The sequence below is a fragment of the Rhodnius prolixus genome, unplaced genomic scaffold, assembly GCF_049639745.1.
Source record: "Rhodnius prolixus isolate KJV_2025 unplaced genomic scaffold, Rpr scaffold_4, whole genome shotgun sequence".
In the NCBI taxonomy this organism is placed as follows: Eukaryota; Metazoa; Arthropoda; class Insecta; order Hemiptera; family Reduviidae; genus Rhodnius; species Rhodnius prolixus.
In genome coordinates this window covers 15,162,109-15,175,694 of record NW_027411614.1, presented here as the reverse complement: position 1 = coordinate 15,175,694, position 13,586 = coordinate 15,162,109, and the positions used below count along the sequence as shown (strand labels likewise).

Sequence of the window (13,586 nt, the reverse complement as noted above, 5' to 3'; positions counted from 1 at the left end):
GAATATAAAGCTATAATGTATATTGTTTACATTTACACACTACTTAGTTTTATGTAATGGTCACAATACTTTCTCAAAGCCTAAAAGAAGTAAATGTTTTTGTAAGAGAGGGTTTGAGAGGGTCACTAACCGTTACAAACAGATCGGCTCATGTGCGTTAATGAGTAAAATTCTGTAATCGATTTTCTTCTGCTGTAGGTTTTTAGAGTTTCGGCAATTTGTTTTCGTCAATCGCAACTTTCAAAAAGTGTTTTGTTTAAATCAATTTTCAGTTATTAGTTCCGAGGAAAAGATTATTAATGATTAGTAGTCCCATAATTAAAGCAATTTAAAAGAAACTAGAGCAACTCAACATAATTCATAAATAACTTAACGAAGTCTAGGATAGTTTTTATTGTAATTATCTGCCTCACCTTTGGTCATCAAATCAATTGAGTCATCAATGTGAAAAGCCTAAAGAGCACGAAAAACTCTCCAAATCAATGACTGTGAGCAAATTTACTCGCATTCTCAGCAATCACTTTAAAAGAAAAATTTATTTCGATTATTTACAAAGATTATTTATTAACTAAGTTCTGACAACCCGTCGCCGCACTTAGTACAAAAAAATGGCGTAACATTGCAATCAAAATTTGGAGTGGACACTAAAACACACCTTTTTTTTGTGGAAATTCAATGGAGTCATCAATGTGAAAAGCCTAAAGAGTGGACACTCCAAATCAATGATTCCAACATTTTTGATAGATTTAAACTTTTTTCTTTACTTCTGAAGACGTATAAGACGTGTCAAAATCTATAGTTACTGTAGTCTCAGTGTTTACTTCACAATACAACACTGCCACTCCTCACCAGTTACCGACTTTAGGGAGAGAAAAACCAGAAAGCATCTCAGAACCCAGAGATATAAAAAGTTAAAAAAAGAAGAAAGTGATCATTGAATATTTAACGGTTCAATTCCACTTCATTAAGAATCAAAACTGAAGATGCTGCGAATACATTCCATTCTGTGCAATCATTTTGTGCACATCCCCCAAACGTTTAGTTGCTGCAAAGTTATTATATAAGATATAAGGTCTTGGTTGGGGGTCAAAGATTTTATTGTTATTTCACTAGATGGTAATAGAAGTTACATGATCTAACACGTATTTAATGTTTTTTTATATTCTTCTTTCGTGTTCTTTTCCTACTGGTTAAATTTTTATAATTAATAAACTTCTTAATTACAAAATTATGATTAGTTATTAAAGAGAGAAGTTTCAAAAGAACGTAGTTTTTCTTTTTTTAATCAAACTTTTTCTGGCGAGTCTAATACAATTTTCTTTCTATGACTTTATAATTTCTTCTTTTAATTAAGAAAGAACTTCCATGTTAGTTATTATTACATTAACTTGCAATAATAATAATAATAGGGAAGGGATTAGCTATGAAGTTAGCATACTGGACTCCCACGCGGAGGTCCCGGGTTCGAATCCAGCAGCTGACCCTTAGATTTTCTCTTCCTAGAAGCTTCTTACAGCTCACTGTCCGGTGATGGACAGTGTTGTCTGTAACGAGAGAACACAGTCCGGAGGCCGGCAGTGCACTGGAAAAAGCTCCGGGCGCTAATAACCTCAGCTGTTGATGCGCCAAAAAAAAAAAATACAATAATAATAATAATACCTTAATACAAGCCGAAATGAAGACAACTCCCAATTAATGAATCAGTTGTACTCGTACTCGTATTACACTTCTACTACCTAATCATTTCATTTTCTGACAATTCTACTTCTTCCTATCATATAATTCTTCTAACCAAACCAATCATTCATTATTTATTCAATTTTTTGTAGGACAAGGGTGATGGACATGAAGTTGACGTTCTGCAATGGGGTAGTTTTGAGTCGAGCCCAATGCCAGAGGTCTCTAGGCGATTGGTTGCACGCAATATTAGAATTCTGCCAATCATTGCACGCCATGGATGTGGATATATCCTCGTTCGCCTGCTTATGCGCGCTAACCTTAATTACTGGTAAGTTAATTATTATCATTAATGTTCTTAAGTTAAGTTTGTAAGCTGGGGCCGAGAAAAAAAAAATTCTTACATTTTTTGAAAAACTTTTATTTCCTTAGTTGATTTTTTTAAGTTAAACATTTTTATTGGCGCCCAGTGTTTTCATTGCATTTCCGGCCTGCGGATAGTGTTCTGTAAAAACGCTCCTACTCCTGTTTTAATTTTTGCGTTTTTTTGTAGTTGTTTGTTTGCCTAGGATTCTTTTAGGAATCAGTTTTAGAATATAAGTTTACATTGAACTGTTACGTTTAAACGCAACGTAAGTTTTTGCCACGTATAAGTTTGAAATGAATGGAAATTGCAGAAAGTTTCAAAGTAAATAAAAAATAAAAGTAAATATAAAATTTTTAAAAATAAAACAACTTCTAATTTGGACTTAAGAATTCGAATACTAGCTTAATTTAAAAATTATTAAATAGATTTAATTTAGTTTGTCACCATTTTTAGTATATACACGGTACATTTACTAAGTACTCGTATATACTAAAATGTACTTACATTTTTCTGGGAAGAAAAAGTAAAGTAAACTAATGCCTATTTTTTCAGGCAGGCTTTACGTTCCCACCTCGAACCGCTCGGCTACCGTGGCGCCTTTTGCCGGGAATAGAATCAAGTGATCTTAGTGGCTGATAGCCCTATTATTTTTAGCCCAAGGGTTGATTTCAGTTCCTCAAGGTATGGCCACATGAAGGTTAATTCTACCAACCACTGGTCCAATAGGGACATCTCCTCCTCTTTTCATGTGGTTCTGGATCTTCTCCACTAACCCCATTAACGGTATGATCCTCTCTGGTCGCAGAGCGCCAGATATCTCATACCGCTATCTCGTGACAGCATCATAATTGAACGGAAGTGATCCTCTGATCATTATCGCCTTCTTGGCAGAGCCTACACCCGGCGAAAATCTTTTTTTTTTTTGACCAACCATGTTCTCTTTAAGGGGGCCAGTCAGCTGTGTAATTTGATTCTTACCCAACTTCAAGGTCTCCTAAGTCCTGAGTTTACCTAGATTGGGCATAAGCTTTTTACCGTGCTTGATTACTAGAATGGCCTCTCTGGATTTGTCTTGCTCCTCACAAAGCTACTACTGCTTCAAAACGATTAGCACAGTGCTCTTGGTAATACCAACAACAGGTTCTGGACTACTGGAGGGAGTGAATGCTCCTTGATCAGCACTTCATTGCCTCCGATACCAGTATGCTCTGGCATTCTCTTCAGAACTACCTTGTGGCACAGGGAATGCCGCCACAGTGACTCTGAATCTTCAATGCGGTTGTTTTGCAAGCTTCTAGTTCTTTAGTGCTTCATGGCCAATTATGAAATTAAGGACCACCTAAAGGATTCAGAGTTAAGGATCAGATTACGATTCTCTAATCAAGCTCAACACTTCTTGAGTTCTAATAAAGTTAGGTTTCCGGTTCAGTCCGAATATGAACTGTTTACCTTCCAGAAAGCAAGTAATTAACTTTGAAACTCTCTCATTAATAATTCTTGAAATAGTCCACTTTCTTGATTACTCAATTGAGCACCCTTCAGGTTCATCACAAATTTAGGGCAGATTATATTTGTTTGCTGAATTTCAGCATTTGACTTCTACAAGATCGGTGTTCGTTTTTACTGAATTCACTTCAATATTTCTTTTTATATAATATAATGATTTTTAATATTCAATAAAATTTCCAAGTCTTCGAGAGGGTTAGATTAGTACCCCAGGTTTTGAGCTAATGAGAGGGAATTACACTTCTACAGCCAATATCTGGATAATTATTAGAAAACCAATAGGCCTTGGGATAAAATAGATAAATTTGTGTGTGTGTTAAAGAAGTGGAATAAAAGAAAGAAACATGCAAATTAACCTCAGTATCAATGAACAAAACGTTTTATATTATAATTATTTATAAATTAGAGTAATTAGTCCCTATTTAAATGTAATGTATTACCGATATCTTAAGACATACAGAGATATTTCAAGCTATGAGTAATACAATATTGGTATAATTTAATAAAAAAAAGAAAAAGTAATACAAATGGAGTAATAAATTTGAGATCTATCAGATTTTATATTATACAAAACTAAATAAATCTATATTTCGACGTGCATATTATATACCTAAATAAATAATGCACAAAAATAATACAAAAACTTCAGACAAATCCCTTTAAATCTGATTTTTCCCGCGGCAATATTTGCATGTTTATAATCAGTATAGTATATTTATTTCTTTATGAGAAATCTCTTTCTGCAAATAGAATTGATACAGATCCGGTTTTCTAGTCAAGACTGGGTTGGTACTACTACTGATGCTCCATGGGTAATTCCAGCTGTACACTTAATGATGACGAATTTAACTAGTATTTCCTGTAATTTTAAATTGGATTTTTGCTGAAATGTAATTTTTTCAATTCCAAAATTTTCATTGAAAAAGTATTTTATTTAAACTTAAATCTAAATTTGTTCTCTTAGCTTTCTCTTCCTTTCAAATATTTGTAGTTGATTTGTAGCAGGGATTTCTTGTTTTGTGGCCCCTTGAAGTCCGTTTTGAAGTAATAACAGCATTGATAAATAATATTCATAGCCGATAAAACTTCAAAATATCCGGAGATTCATTCATTCCCTAACTGGCTCCACCTTGAATGGATTTTGTTTATTGTTTTATCGTAAACTTTTTCCTTTAAATTTGGCCGAAATTAAAATGGCATATTAATAGTGTTTTATGAATGGTATGACCTTAGAATGTGAGGGAAATTCTTCATTTTATTCATACAGTTATCTTATTAAACACGCGCCATTGCGTTAAAAGTCAAGTTCCTTCGTCTGTAGAAGGTAACGCATAAGTTGCTGTTTTGAACAACTCAAAATTTTTTTTTGTACAAAAGCAATATTTTATTTCCAATTTAATTATACATGGCATAATGTTTACCATTAAACGTTTCGCAAGAATATTAATTTGCAAAAGATTTTCAAAGGAGACTGGTTAGGTGCTCATTTAGCGAGTCCTGGTCACTAATATTTATTTACTTGCTCGTTTATTGTCTTGTCATTGTTACACTACTCTTTTAGATTTATTGGAAAGATTATTTGGTTATTTCAAAAAAAATCTTAGTTTTAAATATTAAGTATTGCGAATGAACCTGGTCAAAGTTGACTAAACTTCGCTTCTTCTAAACTGACAATTTGGTGTGATGTACACACTTTTAACAATGAATGGTTTGGGTAAAAACATACAACTTAGTACAAGAAATTTCCACCATATTATGGATTTATATTTGGATTAAAGCAAACAACTCTAATTATAGGCCAACTCTATTAAGTTACGACTCAATTATATTTTTTAAGCGTTCTTTTTTACACCAGTTCGTTGAATAAACAAAAATTACTCTTACTAGTCTCTTTTTTCTTTTTATTCGATTTTTAAATTATTTTTTGGGCGCTTAAATAAATATAATTTTTTTTTTTGGATTTTTTTGGTTGCTTTGGCTTCCGCCATACAGCCAGCATCGTCTAGGTGCTTATCACTAGAATATCACTCACTCTCCATTCTTACTTATAAATACATTCGCTTCACACATTCATCCCTCTACTATATACCACTATTTACATATATTACAACGAATGGATGGATCAGTACTCTATATTCCTGCCATCCTTATAGCTTAACCGAAATTAAAATCACGTAATCCTTCTGTAATATGATTATTGTATTAAAAACATTATTAAAATAATAGCTTTAGGTGTGCAATGGTTGAGAGGGCAAATGAGTTCAGTTTCCATTGTTTACATAAAGATCTAATACTGGATACTGGATCCAGCAGGCAGGCGCTACTTAAGTGATGTGAATAACTTGAACTTTTCAAAGAGTGATCTTAAAATTATGAGGGCAATTAAATCTCTCTTAGTAACAATGTAATTAGATCAGAGCAACACAGACTATGTGCCCTTTGTAATAGAGAAGAACAGGAGGATTTATATCACTATGTAGGTATCTGTCCAGTCCTGACCGAATATAGAATAAAGTGGCTGGGGAAAAAGTATCTTAACTCTTACCGAAGTTACATTCCTGGAGGATGGAAACAGTTATTCTATTACCACATTACCGCTTACAAGTATCGAGCTTTTCTCATAGCTGAATATAACAGCTAAATAAATATTAATTGCAAATTTAGGAGAGGTACAATTTTTATTTGAGCTTTACCTATTACTAATTACTAATTACTTAAATATTCTAAACAACTTTAAACTGGCGATAATTTATCTAGCCGAAAATGCTTTTAGTTTTTTTGTAACATTTTATTTAATATAAAATTGTATATATTTTTTGCCCAATAACGCTATTCTATTCACAAGAAAAAGCGGAAACGGTCCAAAAATAAAATAATGGAAAAATCATATAATACGAGGGTCGTTTGAAAAGTCCGTGCAAAGTCAGAGAGATAGCACCACTGGCGCGTATCGAGGTTATGTTTAGTTAGTAGCATCTCTTGGAAGAACACACACCAAGTTTCAGCCAGATCGGTCTATTTCTTTGTGTTTGGCATTCGTTTGAATCAAGGAAGTCGAGTGATTTTCAAAAAATGGACGAAAAAGAATTTCGTGTGTTGATTAAACACTACTTCATGAAAGGCAAAACGCCTCAGGAGACTAAAGAGAAGCTTGATAAACATTATGGTGACTCTGCACCTTCGATTAGAACAGTTTATAAGTGGTTTAAAAATTTTCGGAGTGGCCATATGGGCACAAGTGACGCTGAACGTTCTGGACGCCCTGTTGAGGTTACTACTCCAGAAATCATTGATAAAATCCATGATATGGTGATGGATGACAGAAGAGTGAAGGTGCTTGAGATTGCTAGTGCTGTGGGCATCTCGAATGAACGGGTACATAATATTTTGCATCAACATTTGGACATGACAAAGCTATCCGCAAGATGGGTGCCGCGATTGCTCACGCTTGACCAAAAACGAAATCGTGTGAAGTGTTGCAAGGACGGTTTGCAGCTGTTCCAGAAGAATCCGCAGGACTTTAAGAGTCGTTTCGTCACTGTGGATGAAACATGGATACATCACTACACTCCTGAGACCAAAGAACAATCTAAACAATGGGTTACCAAGGGGGAATCTGCGCCAAAAAAGGCGAAGACCGTTCCTTCGGCCGGAAAGATTATGGCGACTGTCTTTTGGGATTCGCAAGGAATAATCCTCATCGACTATCTGGAAAAGGGTAAAACTATTACAGGTGCATATTATTCATCGAGCTGCAAGAAAAACGCCCACGATTGGCCCACAAAAAAGTCCTTTTCCATCACGACAACGCACCAGCTCACACCTCAGCAGTTGTGGTCGCAAAATTAATGGAAATAGGGTTCCAACTCGTTTCACATCCCCCCTATTCTCCAGACTTGGCTCCCTCGGACTACTATTTGTTCCCCAATATGAAGAAATGGCTGGCGGGAAAAAGCTTTTATTCAAACGAGGAGGTGATTGCAGAAACGAATGGCTATTTTTCAGACTTGGACAAATCCTATTATTCGGAAGGGATCAACAAACTAGAGCAGCGTTGGACGAAGTGTATAAGCCTAAAAGGAGACTATGTTGAAAAATTAAAAAGGTTTACCCCCAAAAATTAAGTAGTTTTTATTTTTGCGCGGACTTTTCAAACGACCCTCGTATAAAAAGATACCGGCAAGAAGATTTGTTTTAAATTCAACAAACATTCTTCACAATTCTACAATTCAACTCCTGAATCAATTACCGGAAAGCAAATAATTCGATTTATTTTACGGATCTCTACAAATATAAATCCACTATAATCAATATTTAGGGTCAAGAAGAACAAATACTAATTCTAAATCCTTTTAATTTTGAATTAAACTTGTCAAAAAGTCACATGAAAATTTCTTTTGAACGTTTAATAAAGATAGCTTTTATTTATGACAATGAAGTAATTAAATATTAAGGCAATTTAATATTTTATTCTTTCATATAATGTGAACACAATTAATTACTGTTGGTTTAAATGAATAGCACGAGAATAAACTTCATTGGTCCATAATTGAGATCTACAATCTTTCTTGTTTCTGTTTTTTCTGTTTTCTATCTCCGTATAATTGCTGCTGGAATGGAAGAAGTGAAGTGGTCTCGTTTATCCTTGAGATAAGCTGTTAATCTGAGCTTTAACGTAGCCAGTGATTACCAAGTTTTTTTCCCCACTATCTGAAAGCGTGTACTTGGAATGATTTCTTGCGCTTTCAGGCGCCTCTATAATTATTTCTTTAAGTCTAGGAGGGGGAAGTGGTTAAAAAAAATAACTAAAAATTATGACAATACATTTTGGACTTCTTTTCTCGTCTTTCGCTTAGATCTTTCTAATATTTATTATCTTACTCTCTCACTGTTCTAACTTGAGAAGTTACAGCAAATGATTTATTTAAAAAAAAAAAAAAATCCAAACTGAAATAGACCTATTTGTTCGGTCAATAAGTTACGGCTGTTAGTTTAAACACGCAAAGCCTAATTGGAAGGTATGTGGTTTTTGGCCAAGCAATTGACAATACGGCTGAATAATTGAGACGCATGGACTACTATATATTAGAGACGGGCGCACCTGTCATTCAATTGGTCACGGACATGAGACTGACCGCAGTTCACTGGTGATTTCTATTTTTTTTTTTATTTTTTTTTTTTAATATATTTTATTCAAGAGCGGTCTTCCTCTTGCATGGATAATGTTCACCGCCAATCAACTAGCTAACCTGGCTATTCCGTGCACTGTAAACAACACATTGATGTTATATGGGTTCAAACGGCCAAGACTACAATGTCACAAGATGGATTGTACTTGCGTACACGAACTTCCGGACAATCTGGGCTTGGCTCCTCACTTCCGTTACCATTCTAATTATATACACTTAATGTTCCAAATTTCACCTTATCTTCTATTTGCTCTTACTCCACTTGTGAAAGAACGTATTGTAATTGTACGGTTTTTGTCCGATTTTTAAGTTTTTATCGAAAATTGCCTTTTTTGGGGGGGACTCCAGAATAGGAAAAATTGGTTTCTACGAATTAGACGTACGTGTACAATAAAATCAAAGGAAGTTAAAGTTTGATACTAAGCTTTGATACCGCCAGAGAATGCTACAATAAGTTTTTGAACAAAATCAATTAAAACCAGAAAAACCACTTTATAGAATCGATATTTCACTCCAACAATTTTCTGTTAAGGGTGCGGTCAGAACGATCACGTTCACGACCGCAGTTTTGCCCGTTCCACTTGCTTGCGACCGTTATCATCGAAAACTCAAATGGAATGGACTATAGGGCGTTTTAACCATTCATGTAAACAAATGGCGACCACGAAAATAAGTCAGAAGTTTGAAGAGGTTGTTTTTTAATTTTAACCCCGTTTATAAGCAGTTATAATAAACTTTATTAATTATTGGTAAAGTTGACTTATATTAAAAATATATATATTATATATATATAATTTAATTTTTATATTACATTTTCGTGGAGAATTTATAAAATTTACGTTTAAATAAAATTAAAATGTCTTTTGTGGCAACAGTAGGATATTTATTAATGCAACGTAATAATGTTTTAGAAAGTTCTTTATCTAGTTCCGATGAAAAGTGGAATGCAATTTTACAAAATCGCAATGGTGAAAAGCGAAAACTTAGGCCACGTATTATTAGCTATCAAAGTGTAATTGGTCTTTATTCAGTGATTTAGTATGTAAAGGGATAAGTAATTTTTCATTTTATTATTTTTTTTAGATTTTCGAGAAACACATTCAATTATTTACATGAGATAATACTTCCATTTACCTGATATAATTTTTTCGGTCGCCATCTTTGCTTTTGAAAATTGGGGCCAAATTTCTGAACGCCCACTTCTCGACCCAGCTCTTAAGGTGGGGCGTTGTGAGCTTCGTGTGAGCGAAAATAATGACTTCATTAGTGACGTTTTCGCAACGACCACTATGACCGCTGTCGTCAAGAGTGGAACGGCAGAAGGTACATTTTGATCGTTATGAGCGCTTAGGAACGCACCCTAAATTAGCTGAAGTTAACTTTTATCATAACCAAACCAGATCTTAGTTAGTGCATCTATCGTCGAGAAATCTAACATAAGTGTTTCCATAAATAAAGTAACATCAATGTAAGAATATTTTCACTAAATTGTGGGGGAGGTCTTCAGCTCCTTAAAAGCATTTTTCCGCTTGCAAATTACGAGTGTATTAATCGCAACAAGATTCTTCAGTGATGAATGAAATTGAATTTTTTCTTTTATTCAAGATATTAAGTATTGGAAGCAGTAAAGTTTTGAACGATATTTACCTGATTAATATAAAAGTTCTGTTTAATCCTTTAATAACATTTATTTATGATTTATTTACCTAATAAAAACTTATAAATGTTTTGTATTTTATTTGGCACTAATATGTAGATTAGGTAATAAAAAAAAATGTTAGCGTATCCTATGATAAGTAGAATTGATAATCGAACTTCATTAAAATTCATAATTTTCACCAGATTAAGGTATTAAAAACGAGTTTACTTAAGGATTTATAATATAAATTTTTGTTATAAAGTTAAAAACTAAAACCGCTCTCGGCTAAATTTGTTTTAAAGTAGATCAGTTAAAAGTAATTTTAATGCAATTAAAATTACTAGTTTACATTAATTTAGAACTATTTAAAATGCGATTTTTTTATAAACGCTTTCAGAAAAAAAGAATAACTTTTTCTTCTTCTTATTTTTTTGATTATTGTGCTCATTGCAATTTAACCCGTTGCCGCAAATGACGGCTATAGCCGTCGTGCACATTTTAATTAATAAAAAAAAGTACAGCGTTAGTACGAAGTGTACTAAACGCATACACTTGTTAATTATTGAATTAGTAAAGCAAATGCTGTATAGTCGTCACGACGGTCATAGCCGTCATTTGCTCTGGAAAGAGAAAAAATGACATGATGAGCAAATGACGGTTATAGCCGTCGAGAGGTTTTTTGGAAAAACCGTGGCCAAATGTGATAATTTTTACTTCCAAACATACAACTTGCACTTGATTCCATCTGGCAGTCATAAACAATTGAGAAAAAAAAAGTGTGTTTCTGAGTACGATCATCAAATTAAAAGTGTGCGGCAACGGGTTAAAAGATGTTTATCTATCATTTTGTAGCGAGAAATTACGAAAATGTATTCTAGTTTTCTTATCATCTATCAAGTGTTAGTGACATGTTCAAATTGGTAATTCTATCCGTGCAAATAGTCCTCTCGTAAAACATTATCTTAATTAATTTCTAATAGAAAAAACACATTACATTGTATGTATGTATGTGTGTGTGTGTGTGTGTGTGTGTGTGTGTGTGTGTGTGTGTGTGTGTGTGTGTATATATATAATTAACTATGCACTACTTTTTTTTTATTTTTTGGGTCACGGCGAGACAGATTCATCTGTTAAGATATAAATATTATATCATCACAATCTAGTTTATTTAATTGCCATTACTTATAAAAGATAACTTTTAAGAAAAATTAGGCCGGTTAAGCGAAGTTTTAGCCTCGTTTTCTTTACTAATAAGATGGAAAAAAATAAATAAATAAATGTTCTTTTGACTTGTCGTTAATATGACAGATTTTTTTTTTGTTATCTTAAAGCCATTTATTATTTATTATTGATAAATTAAAACTTAATAATAAAAAATATTTGATTAAATTGTGGGAAAAAAATAAATTTGAATTTTCTCCCCTCCCTCAAAAGCAAAAAAAAAAAATCAATCTTTCATCGCCAACAATGTTATCCTTCTTTAAGTCCATTAAATGGGTAGTTTTGAAGTTGCATTTGAATTGTAACCTGTAAAGTTACAATTCAGTGTAATGTGCGGTTTTACAAACTTAATAAGAATTAAATATTCTCTTATTAAAAATATATTTTTTAAATAAGAATGTATATTCTAAATATATTCTTGAAATATTGTTTAATGAGGCGCCACGGTTCTGAGTGGCTAGAGGTGAGTCTTGCAAAGCTATATTTCAATGCTGAGTTCAAACCAAAACATAGAGTTGGTACATTGAAAATATTTATAAGAGAAGATCATGGAAGTGTTCACATTAGTTAGTTTTCCTCGTATCTTGATAAATTAATGTATCCATGAGATGTGGCCCGGAATATGTCCTGAGGATCACCAAGGGTTCGTGCGACTCTCGGAGACTGGATGTGAAGATATAAAATGAAAAGGACTGTGTGCTGTGGTCAAACACGGCAAGAGTATGATGCCTTGTCTGTGTAAACAAAGAACCAAAGAGACTCTGGGCTTGGGTAGAAATCAGATTACTCTGATCGCAGGCCTATTCACGGAGCTTAGGGCGTTGTGCAGATTGTTTCAGGAAGAGGAGGAAACGGCCTCTCACTGCGCTGCAATCGAGCGGTTGCGCTATGAAACCTTTGGAACTTTTGAGACCAAAGGAAGATAGTTGCGCAAAAAGAACTAGTTATTTTTTTATTTATTTATTTATTTATTCATTTGTCCTTAAGGCCTGAGCCTTTTACAAACGGAGTTTCAATAAAGAAATTATATACATAATATAATAATTAAATGAAATGATCAAACTTGTTAATAAAAGTAAACTAAAAAAAAAAAAAATATCATTAATGAAATTAAACTAAACAAACAAAAAGTAATAAAAATAATAAAATAATATTTACAGATTCTGTCTAAAGGAAACAAAAAAAATATAAAACCTTTTTAAAACCCAAAAACAAAACTTTAACACCTGAAATTATTCGTTTAGTAAAAATGATCTTAACTTTAATACATTAAACACGTAATTATATACAATAAGTAATTTTGATTTTTCGCAACTGTACATTAGTTCCAATAGATCTCTTTGTACCTCAGTGGGCAGATTACTTTTAAAATAATAAATCCTTATGGAGGCATATAGAGGACAAACAGCAAACAGATGCGAGAAATCCTCTTCTACGTGCAAATCACAAACTGTGCACAACAATTTACAATTTATGATGTGAATGGACTTCTGTAAAGATATTTTGATAAAATATTTATTAGAAGTTCGCATCTGAGCAATCAACCTAGTTACGCTGAAGGGTTGTCTAACATTAATATACTCTTGAGGTACTCCAGCCAAGAGTGGTAGGCTATTGTAAATATCACTAAACCGGGAATATTCAAGAGATTGCCTGTCCAACTGGAGCAAATTAGTATGAAGTTTTGAAACTATTTCTCCAGCAGAAAGTCCATTGAGATCAGCCGCTTCAAAAGAAACACCATATTTGCCCAACAAAACTCTCAACTGAAGAAACCAGTTATATTTCACAGGAGCAGTACTCAACTCCAAAAGTCTAAAAAATCAGATACGCGGCAATCTTGTGCTCTCCATAGATAATATATTTTTAATCCAACCGACAGTAATCTTAACAATTTGCAGCAAAACATGAGTTATACCGAATTCAGTTCTAATAAAAAAAAAAAAAAGAACTAGTTGGGAAAGTCCTCAACCTCTTCAGCAGGGGT

At 33.4% G+C, this 13,586-nt stretch overlaps 1 protein-coding gene across 7 annotated transcripts in view; it reads left to right on the top strand.

The window, feature by feature from the left end:
• Positions 1 to 13,586, top strand: part of LOC141455988 (probable nuclear hormone receptor HR38) — a 248,493-nt gene that overhangs the window by 229,674 nt on the left and 5,233 nt on the right. For all 7 annotated transcript variants that reach the window (XM_074131536.1, XM_074131534.1, XM_074131533.1 and 4 more), the window contains one exon: positions 1,830 to 2,008. In XM_074131536.1, coding sequence (XP_073987637.1) covers positions 1,830 to 2,008 — 179 coding nt within the window. The remainder of the gene's footprint in view (positions 1 to 1,829; positions 2,009 to 13,586) is intronic.